The sequence below is a fragment of the Chiloscyllium plagiosum genome, unplaced genomic scaffold (genome assembly GCF_037043375.1).
Source record: "Chiloscyllium plagiosum isolate Xiang-an unplaced genomic scaffold, Cpla_swu_hap1 HiC_scaffold_1, whole genome shotgun sequence".
In the NCBI taxonomy this organism is placed as follows: Eukaryota; Metazoa; Chordata; class Chondrichthyes; order Orectolobiformes; family Hemiscylliidae; genus Chiloscyllium; species Chiloscyllium plagiosum.
The window spans coordinates 117,674,995-117,694,463 of record NW_028270139.1 but is presented as its reverse complement, the minus strand read 5'-3'; the positions used below and the strand labels follow the sequence as shown (position 1 = coordinate 117,694,463).

The following is a 19,469-nucleotide window of genomic DNA, read 5'->3' as shown; positions in this document are numbered from 1 at the left end:
AGGAGGTTTTTCACTTCCTATTATCACTTTAATTCCTTTCCAATCTGGTTTAACTCTCAGGTTCACAGCCTTCTGACAAGTTAGTTTAAACTAAACACAACAGCACTAGACAATCTCCTTTTGAGCATTTCAGTGTCCAGTTCTATTAAGGTGTGACCCAATCAGCTTATATAGTCTCACCTGCCCAAATGCATCAGGCATACCCTCTCTCCTATACCAGTTCTTTAGCCACATGTTCAATTGATTGATCCTTCTATCCTTATATTAATTAATACATGGCACTGGGAGTAAACCTCAAAGATCTCTCAGATTTCAGCTCTAATTTATTTGAGCAAGTCTCAAACAGAATGGATAGAACCAGTAGATGTGTTGACACCTCACAAAAGATTTAGTCATAAGAAAAGAACCCATAGTGTTAGAAGTTAAAAATCACACAACACCAGGTTATAGTCCAACAGGTTTAATTGGAAGCACACTAGCTTTCGGAGCGCTGCTCCTTCATCAGGCGGTTGTGGAGAACATAATTGTAAGGCACAGAATTTATAGTAAAAGTTTACAGTGTAATGTAACTGGAATTATACATTGAAAAATACCTTGATTGGCTGTTGAGTCTTTCATCTGTTCGAATGCCATGATAGTTTCACTTCAACACATGAAAGAAGTGAAACTATCATGGCATTCGAACAGATGAAAGACTCAACAGCCAATCAAGGTATTTTTCAATGTATAATTCCAGTTACATTACACTGTAAACTTTTGCTATAAATTCTGTGCATTACAATTATGTTCTCCACAACCACCTGATGAAGGAGCGGAGCTCCAAAAGCTAGTGCTTCCAATTAAACCTGTTAGACTATAACCTGGTATTGTGTGATTTTTAACTTTGTACACCCCAGTCCAATACCGGCATCTGCAAATCATGGTGTTAGAGGTAGTATACTGGCATTATTAGAGAACTGGCTAATGGCCAGGAAACAGTGAATGGAGTTAAGAGTTCTTTTTCAGCTTGGCAACCTGTAACCATGGGGTTCTACAGGGGTCAGTGCTGGGAATGCAATTATTTTTAACATTTTTGATATCGTAGAAGAAGCAAGTGAATGTATTGTAGCTAAATTTGCTGACACCTCAAAAATGGGTGGAAAGGCAAGTTGCAAGAAAAATATAAACAGTTCACAGACCAATATTGATAGGTTAAATAAATGGGAAAAAAGTTGGCAAATGGAGTATAACATGAGAAAATATTAAGTTGTTTATTTTGGAAGGGAGAATAAAAGAACAAAGTATTATTTAATTAGAGACAACCTGCAAAACGCTGGAACACAATAGCTAATGGAATGTTGATTATTATTTCAAAGAGATTGGAGGAAGGTCTTGCTAGTGAGACCATATTTCGGGATTAATGTGAGCAGTTTTGGTCCCCTTATTTAAAAAAAAATCATTTATTAGTAGCAGTTCAGAGAAGTTCATGCAGATTATCCCTGGTATGGAGGAATTGCCTTATGAGCAAAGAGCAAAGATGGAATTTAAAAATGAGAGGTGATCTCATGGAAACAAAATAGGCTTAATAAGAGGCTTGACAGGGTAAATGCCGAGACGATGTTTCCCCTCATGGGAGAGTCCAGGATTAGAGGGCATAGTCTCAGAATAAAGGGACAGTAATTTAAGACTGAGATGAGGAGGAATTTCTTCTCTCAGAAGGTTATGAGTCTTTGTAATTTCTTGCTGCAGAGAGCCGTGTAGACAGAGTCCTCATATGTATTTAAGGCTGAAATGGATCGATTCCTGATCAGTAAGAGAATCAAGGAAATTGCAGAAAAGTAGACGTAAGGAATGTTGAATCAGCAATGATCCTATGGAACGGTGAAGCAGTCTCAAGCGGCTAAACAGTCAATTCCTGTTCCTATATCTTATTGTCTTAAAGACATTGGAACTGAAGAAAGCCATTCAGCCCAGTGAGTCTGCTCTGTGATTTAATGAGATGATAGTTGATTTGATAATCCTCAACTCCATTTTCTTGCCCTTTCCCCATAATTCTCGATTTTCTTATCAATTAAAAATCAGTTGACCTCAGCCTCAAATGTACTTAATGACTTAGCCTCACAACCCCTGTATGGTAAAGAACTGCATGGATTCACTGCCATCTGAGAGAAGACATTCTTCCCCATCTCTCTCTTTAATGTGCAACCCATTCTTCTGAAATTATGTCCTCTGATCCTAGACTCACCCACAATGGGAATCAATCTTTCTGCATCTACCTAGTCAAATCCCCTAAGAATCTTATGCTTCAATAAAGTCGCCTGTCATTCTTCTCAATTCCAATGAGTAAAGGTTCAATCATGTGGGAAGCTATACCTGGTGGTATTATCGCTAGACTATTCATCTGAGGACTTCAGATTAGGTTCTGAAGACCTAGTTTTGAATCCTGCCACAGCAGATAGAGGAATTTAAATTAAATAAAAATCTGGCATTAAGATTATAATGATGACCATGAAACTGTTGTTGATTGTCAGTAAAACCTAACTGGTTCACTAATGTCCTTTGCACTCCACGACATCAGGAATGTCATCAAAGTAATTCGATCTTCTTCGTTTCTCAGTGCTTTAGAGGGACAGCAGTGGTGATGGTAATGTCCAAATTGTAAATGACATCATTGTCTTTGGTGGTTTCTGTCAGAACTAAGGATTCTGATGCAAGATTAGCATGAACGAGCACAAAACTGGTACTTCATGTCAACACTATTGGTGTTTGGGAAAACTTTGAAACTACCCTTGGACATGATGTCTATTGCAAGTTTGACTCATATGTTCCTCAAACCATGCTGCACCACATTGACCGGTCCACAGAATTGCTTTCCCAAGAGAAGTGGTCTGTAATACCAAAGTTTATAAGACTTTTTTTTGGTAGCATTGTGTCCTTTGCTCTGATTACTTTGTTATTGTTTGGTTTGATATAGTCTCATTCATGATGAAGAGCTTTTGCCCGAAACGTCGCTTTTTCTGCTCCTTGGATGCTGCCTGATCTGCTGAGTCTTTCCAGCACCATTCTAATCTTGGCTTGATATAGTGCCCATCAAAGATCTGCTTAGACCGTCTGGAGTTATCCATCTGGGAGACACTGCCAATCCATTTAAGTTGAATTTTCTAGAGGGTATTTTCCATGCTGTGGAACTCAAAGTAATAAAAGACTTTGTGTTTCTGATTTTGTCCTGCTGTTGAGCTTTTGTGATATTTACAGGTGTTAATTGTGGAAGAGCTTTAATATGGAGATTATAGTAGACCAACGATTCTGCACTACACAGCAGGGTAATAAAGACAATGGCCTGTTAGAGTTTGAACATAAGAACTAGGAGCAGGAGTAGGCCAGCCGGCCCTTCGAGCCAGCTTCGCTGTTCAATAAGATCCTGGCTGATCTTTATGTGGACTCAGATCCATTTACTTGCACCCTCATCATGTCCCTTAATTCCTTTATTATTCAAAACAAATCTAAATTAGTTTTTAAAATGTTTACTGAAGTAGCATCAACTACTTCATTGGGCAAGGAATTCCATAGATTAGCAACCCTCTTGGTGAAGAAAGTCCTTCTCAATTCAGGACTAAATCTTCTCCCTCTAATCTTGAGGCTATGCCCTCTTCTCCTAACTTCACCTGCCAGTGGAAACATCCATTGCGCTTCTATATTATCTATTCTCTTTAATAATTTATATGTTTCTATAACATCCCTGCCCTTTCTTCTGAATTCCAATGACTATAATCCCAGTCTACTCAGTTTCTCCTCATAACCCAACCGTCTCAACTATGGAATCAAACTAGTGAACTTCCTTTGCACCCCCTCCAGTGCCAGTACATCCTTTCTCAAGTGAGGAGACCAAAATTGCACACAGTACTCCAGGTGTGGCCTCACTAGCTCCTTGTATAGCTGCAACATTACCTCCCTGCTTTTAGACGTAATCAGTTTAGTAATGAAAGACAAAATTCCATTTGCCTCCCTGCTATGAAAGTGTAGAGGGTACTGTACCTTTAAGAGAGTTGAAAAGCTAGCAGAACTACCTGACACAGCACAAAGTGTTCTGAACAAGGTAATAATGTAACATTTGGTTGAACAGCTAGCAGTAGCTGGGTTGCTATGAGACAGAAACAAATTTCATATTCAACCAATCACTTTAAATTATGCCCCAAGATACCAAATTCCAATCAAATTTGAATTTAGTCCAATGAAACAATCCGATGTTTAGGTGATTAAATATCAGACATTTTGAACAGTTATCCAGAGCAGCTAAGACACTAACAACATGAGAGATTGCTTGCAGAAACATCTACTCTCTTAAAGGTACCTTTACCTATCAAAGACCTGTGAAGCAGAATCCCGAAGAAGATAGAGGAAAGTCTACACAGGACACTCGGCAAAGCTGACTGGTTTTGAAACATGATTATAAATTTTGTAAATCATAATCAGGATTTTTATCGGACCGGTATGGTAGAGGGGAATGTAAAAGATAGGTTAAAAGAAAGGAGTTGAAATAATTGTCAGTTAATATTTTCTGTTAGACTTAAAGAAATAAATTTATTAATTTTAACTTTAAATATTTAGATCTGGAATAGGTCTTTGGCTCTCAAATCTTAACAGATTACAGCATGGGGTGAATCTTTTCTGTGTTGCTGGTTTAAATTAGCAGAGGGATTAACCTTGTGTCATGATAACTTGGAGGCTCATCATCCAGATTTGAACAGTTTACGGCTCGGGTTTGTGATATGAACAGGTTTAGAGAGATTTGAATAGATCCGGGGTACGAAAAAGCCCAAAAGATTTAAACACTCACAGCCGAGATCTTTAAATAACATGTCGGTGACATAATTTGTTTAATAGTGGTGACTTGTGGTTGGTTTAATTAAAAGTGAGTGAAATGACTCTTAAATATGTTAAAGAGGTTGTGGGATTTGAAGATGATTCTCAAATTTGTCAAGAAAGTTTAGAAGGAAAGAAAAAGGCCATACTTTCAGAATTAGCAAAGAAATTAGATTTGGGTTTAACCAGGGGCAAAAGTACAACTGAAATGATAAGGGAATTACTCAAACACTTAGGTGTGTCAGAGAAACAGACAAGTGCAGTAGAGGTGAAAAACTTAAATTAAAATTGAAGAAAATGGAGTTAGAAGATAAACAAAGGAAGAGAGAGAAAGAGAAAGAAAAGAGAGAGGAAAAAGAAAGAGAAGGTTCTTAGCTGAGAAAAGAGAGAGTGAAGAAAGGGAGATGAAAGATTTATATGTTGATGTGTCCTCCAAAAAGGAGGCAGAAAATATTCCTGAGAATTATTATCTGAAAGATAGAATCCTAAGGTGGAAATGGAGACCAGGGCAGGTTAGTGCAGAGGAGAAATGGGCCAAAGTGCACCAGATTGACAGGAGGTGTTACGGGTAGCACATGAACTACCTGTAGGAGATCACCTGGGGGTACGAAAGAATCAGGCTAAGGTACAAAAATATTTTTATTGGTCTGGAATGCACAAGGATTTGGTTAACTTTTGCTGTACGTGTCATACATGCCAAATGGTAGGTAAACCACAAACGCTAATAAAACCAGCGCTTTTGTTGCCACTTCCCGCACTGGAAGAACTTTTCACATGCGTTATAATTGATTGAGTAGGTTCCCTCCCAAGAACTAAAAGTGGGAACCAGACCTTGTTACTGGATGCGCCTACTAAATTTCCAAAGGCAATCCCATTACAGCGTATCAAGGAAAAAAGTGTCGTAGATGAATTAGTAGCTTTCTTCACACGGTATGGTCGACCCAGAGAGATTCAGTTGGACCAAGGGTCAAATTTTACTGCTAGGCTGTTTAAGGAGCTATGGATAGCTTAGGTATACAGCACTTTAAATCCAGTGCATATCATCCTGAATCCCAGGGAGCTTGAGAAAGTTGGCACTAGACATTGAAGACCATGTTGACAGCATATTGTTAAGATTACCTAAATGATTAGATAAAGGTATCCCATTTGTATTGTTTGGCATTAGAGATGCCCCAAATGAATCTACTCAGTACACTCTCTTCGAGTTAATATTGGGGCATGAAGTGGCCCTTTGAAATTAATTAAAGAAAAATTGACAGGACGAAAGTTGTAGATCTCACCCTCAGATTATGTATCAGAGGTGAGGGAGAGATAAAATTGAATAGGTGAGTTAGCTAAACATCACCTAAAGAGGGTACAGCATAGAATGAAGCAGGGGGCAGATAAAAACTCTGAGACTCAGACGTTTTCCCAACGATAGGAGATCCCTTCAAAGCCAGGCTTAGTAGTCCCTGTCAAATTGAGAGAAGGTTGAGGAGAAAGTGAGGTCTGCAGACGCTGGAGATCAAAGTTGAAACTTTATTGCTGGAACAGCACAGCAGGTCAGGCAGCATCCAGGGAACAGGAGATTCGACGTTTCGGGCACAGGCCCTTCTTCAGGAATGAGCAGAGAGTGTTCCTCAGGTCTGCTCATTCCTGAAGAAGGGCCTGTGCCCGAAACGTCGAATCTCCTGTTCCCTGGATGCTGGATGCTGCCTGACCTGCTGTGCTGTTCCAGCAATAAAGTTTCAACTGAGAGAAGGTTGAGTCAGGTGAACTATGTATTAAAGATGCCAGATAGAAAAATCAGGCATCAGGTATGTGAACATGCTGAAACCATGTTATATTAGAGGGAAAGAACTGGAAACCAGGTGTTAGTTACTGCTCCACAGAGTGAGGAATCAAGTCCAGATGGTGTGGATCTCGATGTGCCTCAAAACAGATTAAAAAATGAAGAAGTCCTTGAGAAGTGGGACGGATTAGTAAACTATCTGTCTCAGGAGTATAGAACACGGTGGAAAGATTTGTTACTGCAGCATGAGGACATATGTAAGAATCAGCTAGGGAGGAATAATGCTATTGTACATGAAGTAGATGTAGGGAATACTGCTCCAATAAAACAACACCCCTATCGGCTTAATCCTTTCAAAACCAGTCAGGTCCAGAAGGAGGTGGAGGCCATGCTCAACGAGGATATCATCGAACCAAGCCAGAGTTAGTGGAGTTCGCCGATCATCTTAGTTCCCTTAAGTACTTTTATCAGAGACGGCGAAAACATTTCTGCGTTTGTAACCCCAAGTGGGCTATATCAATTTAAAGTGATTCCTTTTGGAATGAAGAACGCACCCACCTCATTCGAAAGATTCATGAACAGAGTTGTGGCTGGGTTAACAAACTGTGCAGTCTGTTTGGATCATGTAGTGATATTTAGTAAATCCTGGAAAGATCACATGGTACAGTTGGCAGAGTTGTTCGAATGACTACGAGAAGCAAAACTGGTAATAAACTTAAATTAAACTGAATTTGCGAAAGCAGAGGTGATGTTCTTGGGACATAACATCGGTAATGGAAGGTTGACCTATGGAACGCAAAGACGAAAATCATTGAGGAATTTTCATGACCAACCTCACAGAAAGAGATGCTTTGATTCTTAGGACTAAGCGGATTCTATTGGAAGTTTGTTCCAAACTTCAGCACTGTAGTGGTACCATTAATCAATTTGCTGAAGAAGAACACAAAGTTTCAGGGAACAGAACCATGTCAGGAGGCATTCAAACATTTGAAAGCAATATTAACCACTGTACCAGTTTTAGCTACACTAAACTTTTCAAACCTTTTCAAAGTTGCCATCAATACTAGCGACATAGGAGTTAGAGCTATACTCCTACAGGAAGATGAGGATGGGATTGAACTGCCAGTTGGTTACTTTTTGAAGAAACTCAAAGTCCACTGAAGGAAATACTCCTTGATCGAAGAAACATTATTGAGTTTGGTACTGGCCTTACAACATTTTAATATGTATGTCACAAACAATGTGTTCGAATCGGCTGTGTACACGGATCACAATCTTAGAATGCTTTAATAACAATAATATAAGACTACTTCATTGGAGTCTTATGTTACAGACTTTTAATTTTAAAAATCGTACTTGTTGCGGGTCGTAAGAATGTAATCGCAGATGCGTTATTGTGGATTTAACTGATAAAGTATAGATTCTATTCAATGTTATATATAGGTGGGAGGTAGTTAATATGATCTTAGATTAAAGTTATCTGTATGTTTGGTAATGTGTTTGCTTTCTAAATGAATATATTTTTGGATGGTGTCTTCATTACAGAGCACACTAATTAAGGTATGAGAATTTTTCTATGACTTTGAGACTGGTGCCATCAACAGTTACAACTTCATAACATGTGCTTAGTGTTAGCTGAAACATAATCTAAGTCTTTATGATACTGTTTTGGTGGGCAAGGTCTTTTTCAAGAATGAGTTTAAAATTGTCTGGATAACTTCCTTATTAAAGGCAACTAGGGCAAAACCATCTGCAACTGAAGCTATTCATTATGACCTTTGTCACCATGGGAGTAGAATGATGGGTGTCAGGAGTCCATTTCGTTATTCATTCACAGATGTGAGCATCGATGTCTAGGTCAGCATTTATTATCTAGAAGGCAGCTAAGAACCAACCACATTGCTGTCAATCTGGACAGCAGACCAGGTAAGGCCAGAAGTTTCCTCCCCTAAAGGACATTAGTGATTCAAGTGAGCTTTTCCAACAATCAACAGCAGTGGACTTCACAGTTTCCTGATTTCTCCTTCCCACACCTCACCCCAGTTCCAACCTTCCAGCTCAGCACTGTCCCCATGACCTGTCCTACCTGCCTATCTTCCTTTCCACCTATCCACTCCACCCTCCTCTCTGACCTATCACCTCCCCCATTCACCTATTGTACTATATGCTACTTTCCCCCCACCTCCACACCCGCTCATTTATCTCTCCACTCTGCAGGCACCCTGCCTCTATTCCTGATGAAGGGCTTTTGCCCGAAACATCGATTTTCCTGGTCCTTGGATGCTGCCTGACCTGCTGTGCTTTTCCAGCACCACTCTAATCTAGGCTCTGGTTTCCAACATCTGCAGTCCTTGTTTTTACCTGCAGTTTCATAGTCATCATTCGACTTTTAATTCCAAATTTTTATTGAATTCAAATTCTACTATCTGCCATCGTGGGATTCAAACGTGAGTTCTCAAAACATTACCTGGTCGCATGATAATACAACCAAGTCAGCACCCCCACTATGGATCAATCTCTTTGGGAATGACACATTAAGGTAAGTGGAATTTGTCCTGAACACTCTTTACCTTTGATACAGATTTATCTTTAAGTAACTTTTCCCAGTCCAGTTTTGCAAAATTATGTCACAACTTAATAAAAACAGCTTTCCTCAAATGTGTTATTTTACTGTGGATGTATCTTTGTTCTTTTCAACAATTCCCAAATTCATTCTGAAACATGGAAAATAGGAGCAGGAGTAGGCCACGTGTCCCTTTGGCCTACTTTACTATTCAATATTATCATGGCTGATCATCCAACTCATGGTTCCCACTTTCTCTCCAAACCTTTTGAGCCCCTTAATTGCAAAGACTATATCCAATTCTTTCTTGAAAACATTCAGTGTTTTGACTTCAACCGCTTTCTATGACAAAGAATTTCATAGACAAACTACACATTGGGTAAAGCAATGTCTCCACATCTCACTCCTAATTGCCTTATCACATATCTTTATACTTTGGTCCCTGCTTCTGGACTCCCGAATCATCAGGAACATAATGAATTATAATTACTTGCTTCAGAGCACTCTCTGACGAGTACTCCTTCCACCTCCATGTCTTAGTTGCCTAAATCTAGATCCAGAACCATCTCATTTCATTTCAGGTCTATTGCAAAATGGCTGAAATGAATTATCCTGAATTCAGTGATGTCTTTAGCATTTGATTAAATTCTGTTACAGTTAATACTAGGTAATAAATATTTTAAATTAAAAAACAAAAAAAATAACAAGTATAAGAATGAAAGAAAAAAAGCTTGTGAAATTACCGATCGTGTTTTAGTTTTCAGTGGCATCTCGACGTCAGGCCGATGTAAGAGTGAAGAATCTAACTCTAACAAGGAGTGAAGAAAATAAATCTAACTCTAATTCTCACAGTGAGAATGGAGATGGTGGGTCTAACAGTAAATCTTTAACAGGAAGAGGTGGAGAGAATGTATCTATTTCTAACTCTATTAAGCAGGGAGAGTGAGCAGCGTGAACCTAACTCTCTTAACAGTGAGAGCGAAGAGAGTGAATCTAATTCTAATTGTAAGAATAACGAGAATCTAATTTTAACTCTAACAATAAAAGTAGAGAGGGAATCTAACTCTAAACAGTAAATGCGAAGAGAGTAGTCGATCTAATTCTAACAGTAAAAATAAAGACACTGGATCTAATTCTTTAACAGTAAAAGTGAAGAAAGTGAATCTAACTGATCATCTAATTTCTTTGCTGCAGCACCAGCGGAAGTTGAATCTTGTCGCCTTGACAACGTCAGCTTCCACCATCCGCCGCGCAAACAAACCATCACTAAAACAGCGACTAAGCGGGGTTTAACAAAATGCAAACGATCAAACTGTACCAATAAAACTAATCAAAGAGATGGTCGGGTATTTGGGAAGGAAGGGTAGAAGATGAGGGGGAGAAATCCCATCGCAAGGTTAAAAACTGTCAAATCGCCGTCCGGCGGGCGGTAACCCGGGACAACCGGCCTGCCCACAGCCGCGCCGGCATGGCCGGAAATGACCATCCGTCAAATCGAAAAGCAAACCGGAATTTCCGGAAGGGCTGATTATTTTTTATTCAGTGACCATTTAGACCGGGATCCTGTGGAGGAGTCGGATGGTGTTGGTTGTTTCGCGAAGGCGGGGGGGGGGGGGGGGGAAGAGGAGGTGGGTCTTGTGAGGCGCTCGGTGGTTGCCACTTCCGCAGCCGGAAGTTGGAGTTGAGTCACTGTCTCTGCGGGAGCCAGGGATGGGTAAGCAGAGGATGAGTTAATGAGAGCGGCCAGGTCCGAGGAAGCCGCAATAACCACCACCACCATCATCACTGTCTGAGGAGACTGAGATACTCAGCCTTGGGAGGGTGGGTGGGTTCATTCAATTAATCACATCAAGCAAGGGCCGCACCTTCGTCTCGACTTCTTTTATTCAAAATGATGGAAGAAATCGATCGATTTCAAGTACCCACAGCCCGGTCAGAAATACAGCCGCTGGTAAGGATTAAAGCAAAGCTAACGAATACCCTCCAACGCACGTTATTTCAGCGCTCAATAGTTTCACCGGTCACCTTATTTATACTCCCCCACGATGTTTGGAGCTCCGGCTCTTTTCTGATTTTTTTTCTTGTTTTTGTTTTGGGCTATAGAATCAGGGAGGGGAGGGGGAGTGGTTTGGTAGTTCATTGTTAGCAATAAAACAGATTGTTCCTTAAGATTGGTTTATTCCAACCCTTACACTTTCATCCACCCCCGCCCCCGTCCGATAATGTGATAACTTCCAGTTTTCAAAGGTGAAAATTTGCATTTTAGTATACTCACCTAAGTTTTAAAATATACGATGACTGGCTGAGCCTAAAATTTACTGCCATTTTAGCCATTTGTTCTCGGCTTTACTGGGAAGGAGCAAAGGCCAAATTTGTGGAGAATTGTGGTAAATCCCAACTCACTTCAATGTTGGCCACTTTAGATCTAAGAGTGAAGGAGGAATTCTGATAAAATGATAGAAGAAATACATGATTTAATGAGGTTTTGGCTAATTTTAATTCTTTCATTGATTTGGGATATCAAGACTAACGTATGAAGAGAGACTGGATAACTGGACTTGCATTCAACTTTGGAAAAATGAGGAGGGATCTCAGAAACCTATAAAATTTTAACCGGAATAGACAGGATAAATGCAGGAAAGATGTTTCCAATGACTGGGGAGTCCTAAAGCAGGGGCCAAAATTTAAGGATGAAGCATAGGCCATTTAGGAATGAGGTGAGCACAAATTTCTTCACCCCAAGAGGGGTAAGCCTGTGGCATTCTGTGACATGGAAGGCATTCAAGATAAAAATAAATGCATGTTTTCAAGAAGGAGTTGAATATAGTTCTCGTGACTAAAGGGATCAAAAGTTATGGGGAGAATATGAGAATGGCTGGATGATCAGCTATGGTACTATTGAATGGCAGAGTACGCTCCGAGAGCGAATAGCCTACTCCATCTATTTTCTATGTTTCTTTGTTTGATGTGTGACTGCTATGTGTTTTCCTTTATTTTGCAGTGAAATATAATGCAAATATAAGAATTTTTCATATTTCAAGGGTGTATAGTTAAGAGATTTGAATTCATATTTGGGAGGTACTCTGGGTTTCTTGTATGTTTCAGACTCAAGTCATACAACATGGAAAGCGACCCAACATGGAAAGTGAATTCCCCCACCCTAGGCAAAAGATCTTTCCTATTCAACTTTTCTATGCCCCTCATGACTTTTTATAAATCTCTAGAAGGTCATCCCTCAAACTCTTACACTACGGTGAAAAAATTCCCAGCCTCTTGACCCTATTTTTATATCTCAAGCCCTCCAGTCCTGGCAACGTCCTAGTAAATCTTTTCTGAAACCTCTCCAGTTTAATAATCTCCTTCCTATAACAGGGTGGTTAGTGTGCACACAATACTCCCAGAAGAGGCCTCACCAATGTCCTGTACAACCACAACATGATGTTCTAATTGTAAACTCCAAAGTCTTAAACAATGCACGCAAGTGTGCTAAATGTCTTCTTAACCACTCTGTCTACATATGACACAAATTCCAAAGAAGTATGTACCTGAGCCCCTTGGTCTGTTCTACAACACTGATCTGACGATTATATTCTGATGACAGTTTTATCTTTTTAGGAGGTTATTGATGTCGTCTATAAATTGCATTTAAATAGAGCACCAATAGGTTTAAACAAATTATGCCACAGTCTACTAATATTCTTATTCCTGCTGTTTGTTACTATTCTGAATAATGCTACAAATAGAACTTAAAATACTTTTGATGAGAAGTATATTTTCCTCAAAAGATAATAAGACTGTATTGTAATAAGAAAAAAAAATCACATTCTCAGCATGTTAAAGAGAACCTCAAAATTATTTTTGAAGTGTAATCATTCTTGTTTAAATGAGTATAGTATTTGGGTTCTGCAATAACAAATGAGCTGAATGAACACCTTAATCTGTTTGGTTGGTGTTATATTAGTAACAAATGTAGGCCATGTCACTCTTTGAACAGTCTTATTAGACCTTTGGCAATCTGAACAGCTGTTGCACCTTTGACATTACATTGTGGTTATCGCATGGTATTTCTGACAACGTAGCATTTGCTCAGTGTTGCACTGACGTATTAGTGTGTGTATTCAGATACTGGAGTAGAGCCTTCTGAGTTAATCTTTTGACTTAGAGTTGCATGTGTTATAAACGGGCAAACTAACATTTAAAAATACCTTTTGAATACTTCTAATGAAACTGATCAATATTTTTCAATATTGTGATTTCAAAGGAGGCTAAGAATATTTCACAGCATAATTCATTCCAGGAAAAACAAACAGTAATAAATCACCTGCAGATTGTATTGAAGCACAATATATATGTAACAAACACACACAATTCTGGAAATACTCTGGTCTGAAGTCATCTGTGAAGAAAGGAACAGAATTAATGATCCATATCTGAGACTTTTCATCAAGGCTGAACAACTAAGATTGGAAAGTGATTACAAAATGGTCATAGATATGTTTTCCAACAAAGTCGTTGTAATGTAAAGTTAGGATATTTGCTCATATATCTACTTTCTGGGCTGAGACACTTGCTTGATTGTTTCCCAACTGAGATCACTAAACCAAACCAGACTAGGAATGAAAGTTGACTTCTTAGAATGTAAGACTCAACTTCACTAGGGGAGCATAAGCTCTTTCTATGAGCATATGAATATCCTGCAGTTATGAAAATCAAGTGCTTATTTTAAAATGAAGTTTCTGTCTGAATTGAATGCATGCTTGAAATCCAGAACAATTGATCTTTCCAGATGTAAGAAACATCCCACTCCATGTGGACGTGAAGAGTGGACTTGATGAAATGTATATCATCATGTGTAGCCTTGAGACAGAATACCCTGAGGCCTAGATAATTGAAGCCGGTGACTTCAACCAAGTAAACCTCGAGTCTGCGACCAAATTACCATTTGCACATCTCCTGTCCCATCAGACGTCTGAACATTCTTGACCATTGCTACACAAACATCAAAGGTCCACCCCCAGCTGCATTTTGGAAAATCGGGTCATAACAGTTTGTTCCTTATTAGGCTTACAAGTGGAAACGGAAGTGTGAGGGCCTGATACGGAAAGTTGTACAGCACTGGTCTGAGCCAGTGGATAAGCTCCTACGTGACTGCTTAGTCGGTGGAGTTAAGAATTCAGCAGCCAAGCCAAATGATTATGCCATTACAGTTACTGATGAAATCTGTAAGTATATAGAAGACTGCATGCCAAAGAAGTAAATCCAAATGTTCCCTAAAAGGAAACCATGGGTGAACTGGGAGATCTACTCCCTACAGAAGTCTATATCTGAACGTTCGAGCCAGACGACCATGACCTATTCAGGAATCCAGGTATGACTTTTGCAAAACCATCAGAAACACCAAGAGACATCACCAGACTGAACTAGAGTTCCAGACTAACCAGATGAGAACATGTCGTTTGTGGCAAAGCTTACATGACATAACTGGCTATAAAGGAATGTCAAGTCGAATTACTAGCAACAATTCATTCCTCCCCAATGAGCTCAATGCATTCTATACTTGTTTTGAATAGAAGATCAGTGAAACAATGTCACCAGCCTTGAAAGCCTCACATGCACCTGTACCCCAAACACCACCATAGACATCAGATCAGCTTTCTTGAGAGTGAACCCATGGAAAGCGACTGGCCCGAATGGAATCCCTAGCCTTACACTCAGAACCTGCTCTGACTAGCCATTGAGTGTATTCACAGATTTCTTTAACCTCTCCTTCCTAGGAAGCCACCTGCTTCAAGAAGATCACAATCATGCCAGTGCCAAAAAAAAAATTAAGCAGCGTCCCTCAGTCACTACCATACAGTAACTGACATCCATAATTTATGAAGTGCTTTAAGAAGTTAGTCATGGCACACATTCAGCCTCACAGATTGCCTTGCTGCTCGACAGCTCACCTACTGCTGCAACAGGTCTACCACAGACACCATCTCCCTGACCCTACATTCATTCCTGGAACACGCAGATAACAAGAATACCTACGTCATACTCCAACTTAGTAACTACAGTTCTGCCTTCAACACCATAATTCCAAACAAACTTATCTCTCAACTCAGGAACCTAGTACTCTGCTCTCCCCTCTGCAACTGGATCCTTGACTTAGAGTCATAGAGTCATATTTCATGGAAACAAATCTTGCCTATTCATGTACTTATTTAGAATCATAGAGATGTACAGCATGGAAACAGTCCCTTCGGTCCAACCTGTCCATGCCGATCAGCTATCCCAACCCAATCTAGTCCCACCTGCCAGCACCCGGCCCGTATCCCTCCAAATCCTTCCTATTCATATACCCATCCAGATGCCTTTTAAATGTCGTAATTGTACCAGCCTCCACCACATCCTCTGGCAGCTCATTCCATACACGTACCACCCTCTGCGTGAAAAAGTTGCCCCTTAGGTCTCTTTTATATCTTTCCCCTCTCACCCTAAACCTATGCCCTCTAATTCTGGACTCCCTGACCCCAGGGAAAAGACTTTGTCTATTTATCCTATACATGCCTCCATAAGGTCACCCCTCAGCCTCCAACGCTCCAGGGAAAACAGCCCCAGCCTGTTCAGCCTCTCCCTTTGGCTCAAATCCTCCAACCCTGGCAACATCCTTGTAAATCTTTTCTGGGCATTTTCAAGTTTCACAACATCTTTCCGATAAGGAGGAGACCAGAATTGTATGCAATATTCCAACAGTGGCCTAATCAATGTCCTGTACAGCCGCAACATGACCTCTCAACTCCTGTACTCAATACTCTGACCAATAAAGGAAAGCATACCAAACGCCTTCTTCACTGTCCTATCAACCTGTGACTCCACTTTCAAGGAGCTATGAACCTGCACTCCAAGGTCTCTTTTTTTCAGCAACACTCCCTAATGTCTTTTAAATGTGGTAACTGTACCTGCATCCCCCACTTCCTCTGGCAGTTCATTTCACACATGAAACTGTAAAAACAATTTGCCCCTCATTTTCTTTTTAAATCTTTTTCCTCTTACCTTAAAGGTATGCCCCCTAGTTTTGAACTCCCCTACCCTCTGGAAAAGACCCTTACTATTCGTCTTTATCTATGCCCCTCATGATTTTATAAATCTCTATAAGATCACCCCGCAACCTCCTATGCGCCATTGAAAACAGTCCCAGCCTATCCAGCTTCCCCTTATAAGTCAAACCCTCCAATTTCAGCAACATCCTGCTAAATCTTTTATGAACACTCTCCAGCTTAATCATATGCTTCCTTTAGCAGGACGACCAGAATTGCACACTGTACTCCAGAATAGGTCTCACCAACATCCTGCACAACCTCAACATGATGTCCTAACTCCAATACTCAATGGTCTGAGCAATGAAGGCAAGTAAATGCTGGCTAACCCCCTGTGACACAAATTTCAAAGAATTACGTACCTGAACTCTGAAGTCATTTTGTTCTACAGTACTACCCTTAGTTTTGAACTTGTACATAAATATCTTGCATTTATCCAAACTAAACTCCATCTGCCACCCCTCACTCATTGACCCAATTGATCAACATCTTTTTGTAATCTAAGATAACCTCCTTCGCTGTCCACTTGGTCACCAATTCTGGTGTCATCTGCCAACTTACTATCCATACTTCCTATATTTGCATAGAAGTTGTTCGTATATGGCAAACAAACATAGACACAATACTGATCCCTGTGCAACACCACTGATTACAGGTATCCCGTCTGAAAAACAGTCCTCTACTACCACCCTTTGTCAGCTACCATCACCCACAGATGGCGATCAGCAAAGGTAGGCAACAACACCACCTCCACGATAACCTCAACAGCCCAAAAGACTGCATACTCCGCCTATTACAATATGACCTATGCACTCGTGACTGTGTGGCAAGTTCCACTGTAACACCATTTAGAAGTTTGTTGACAAAAACTACTGTACTGGTCTGATCTCAAACAATGAAGAGACAGAGTACAGGAGAGAGATACAGTGCTTGGTGTCACGGTTTATTGACAACAATCTCTCTAACAACGACATCAAATCAAAGGAGCTGGTTATTGACTTGACAAAGCAGAGAGGAGAACATGCCTGTCTGTGTCAGTGGGCTGAGGTGGAGATGGTTGAGAATGTCAAGTTCCTGCAAATGATGATCACCAATAATCTGTCCTGGTCCATCCACATCAACACTGCAGTCAAAGTACACCAAAGCCTCTATTTCCTTCGAAGGCTAAGCAAGTTTAGCATGTCCAATATTATTCTTAACAATTATTATAGATGCATCACATCTTATCTGGATGTATCACAGCTTGGTATGGCAGCTGCTTTGCCCAAAACCAAAAGAAATTACATGATGCCGAGAACATAGTCCAATCCATTACAAAAAGCAGTTTTCCTTCTATTGACTCTGTCTTTACTTCCCACTGCCTCAGGAAAGCAACCAGTATGACTAAAAGCAATCCACCCTGGTTATACTGTCTTCCACCCTCTTCCATTGGGTAGAAGATACAAGAATTTGAAAACCAAGTTCCAACAGATTCAAGAACAATTTCTTCCCTGCTGGAATGGGCTGCTAAAATATTAAATTTGATCTCTGCACCTTCTCTGAAGCTGTAACACTGTACTCATAATTCTGTTCCATTAACCTGATGTACTTAGGTAAGTTATGATCCACTTGAAAAGCGCACAAAACAATACTTTTCACTGTATCTCAATATATACTGCAATAATCAAAACATCAAAGCATTAATATGCATTCTAACATTTTATCCAGAGTAATTCTACTTTCAATAATTTTGACAATTATGCCAATAAGTGTAAATTTCTTTTAAATACTGCTTGTTCCATGTGTTTGGAGCAGACCTAGTATCAACAGATTACTTAGCCCCACATCAAGCCTATAATTCTATTCTATTCATAAATGCATCATGAGGTTACCATGAAAGCCCCACATTCACAACTTCAATCTTGTCATCATCTGGAGCAACCCTATCATCATTTAGAATTTGTGACTTTACCTTTGACAGTATTTTTTTTGTCAGCTGTTTTTGTGGGGGTAAGTATGTTTAGAATTTTATGAATATCTAAACTTTGAGCATAATGGAGATTTTCAGCAAAGAGTCATAAAGCAAAGAAACAAAGTATTTGCTCTAATGTTTGGAGTACTGGGTGCAATTTTGGGCCCCATTTCTCAGGAAGAATGTACTGCCCCGGAGTATGTTCAGAGGACATTCACGAGAATGCTTCCAGGAATGAACAGCTTGACATATAGAATGTTACAACGCAGTACAGGCCCTTCAGCCCTCGATGTTGTGCTGACCTGTGGAACCAACTTGGAGCCTATCTATCTTACACTATTCCATTTTCATCCATATGTTTATCCAATGACTATTTAAATGCCCTTAAAGTTGGGGAGTTTATTACTGTTGCAGGCAGGGAATCCACACCCCTACTACTGAGTAAAGAAACTACCTCTGACATCTGTCCTTTATCTATCACCCCTCAATCTAAAGCTATGTCCACTTGTGCTAGCCTCCACTATCCGAGGGGAAAAAACAAGACTCTCACTGTCCACCCTATCTAACCCTCTGATAATCTTGTATGTTTCAATTAAATGACCTCTCAACCTACTTCTCTCTAACAAAAACCGCCTCGAGTTCCTCAGCCTTTCCTCACAAGACCTTCCCTCCATACCAGTCAGCATCCTAGTAAACCTGGTCTGCACCCTTTCCAAAACTTTCACATGACTTCTATGATGCAGGGAGTATTGCATACAGTTCTGGTCACATGTGCAGCCACACCAGAGTTTTGTACAGCTGCAGCATGACCTCATGGCTCTGAAACCCAGTCCCTCTACCAATAAAAGCGAACACCGCATATGCCTTCTTAACAACCCTATCAATCTGGGTGGCAACTTTCAGGGATCTATGTACATGAACACCAAGATCTGTCTGCTCATCTACACCACCAAGAATCTTAACTATTAGCCCAGTACTCTTTATTCCTGTTGCTCCTTCTAGAGTGAATCACCTCACAATCCATTTGCCGTGCCTCAGCCCAGCTCTGCAGCTTATCTATGTCCCTCTGTAACCTACAATATCTTTCTGCACTATCCACTATTCCACCAACCTTAGTGTCATCTGCAAATTTGCTAACCCATCCTTCTACGACCCCATCCAGATCATTTATAAAAATGACAAACAGCAGTGGCTCTAAAACAGATCCTTGCTGTACACCGCTAGTAACTGAACTCCTGGATGAAGATTTACCATCAACCA

General features: G+C 40.1%; 2 protein-coding genes across 5 annotated transcripts in view; one reads left to right on the top strand and one right to left on the bottom strand.

Moving 5' to 3' along the window:
- The window catches only part of dnai1.2 (dynein, axonemal, intermediate chain 1, paralog 2), a 294,979-nt gene extending 284,292 nt beyond the window's left edge, over window positions 1-10,687 (bottom strand). For 2 of the 3 annotated variants that reach the window (XR_015757982.1, XM_043683992.2), the window contains exon 1: window positions 9,920-10,687. Coding sequence is in view for 1 of the 3 variants with exons in the window: in XM_043683992.2 (XP_043539927.1) it covers window positions 9,920-9,946 (27 nt within the window). In the remaining 2 variants the exon portion in view is untranslated. Of the gene's footprint in view, window positions 1-7,446; window positions 7,544-9,919 lie in introns of all 3 variants that reach the window. The other variant, XM_087990134.1, reaches the window with a different exon arrangement.
- A 213-nt stretch (window positions 10,688-10,900) lies between these two features.
- Window positions 10,901-19,469, top strand: part of fam219aa (family with sequence similarity 219 member Aa) — a 91,595-nt gene continuing 83,026 nt past the window's right edge. Inside the window, exon 1 of one of the 2 annotated variants that reach the window (XM_043684194.2) lies at window positions 10,901-11,127. In XM_043684194.2, coding sequence (XP_043540129.1) covers window positions 11,068-11,127 — 60 coding nt within the window. In that variant the 5' untranslated portion in view covers window positions 10,901-11,067. The remainder of the gene's footprint in view (window positions 11,128-19,469) is intronic. The other variant, XM_043684155.2, reaches the window with a different exon arrangement.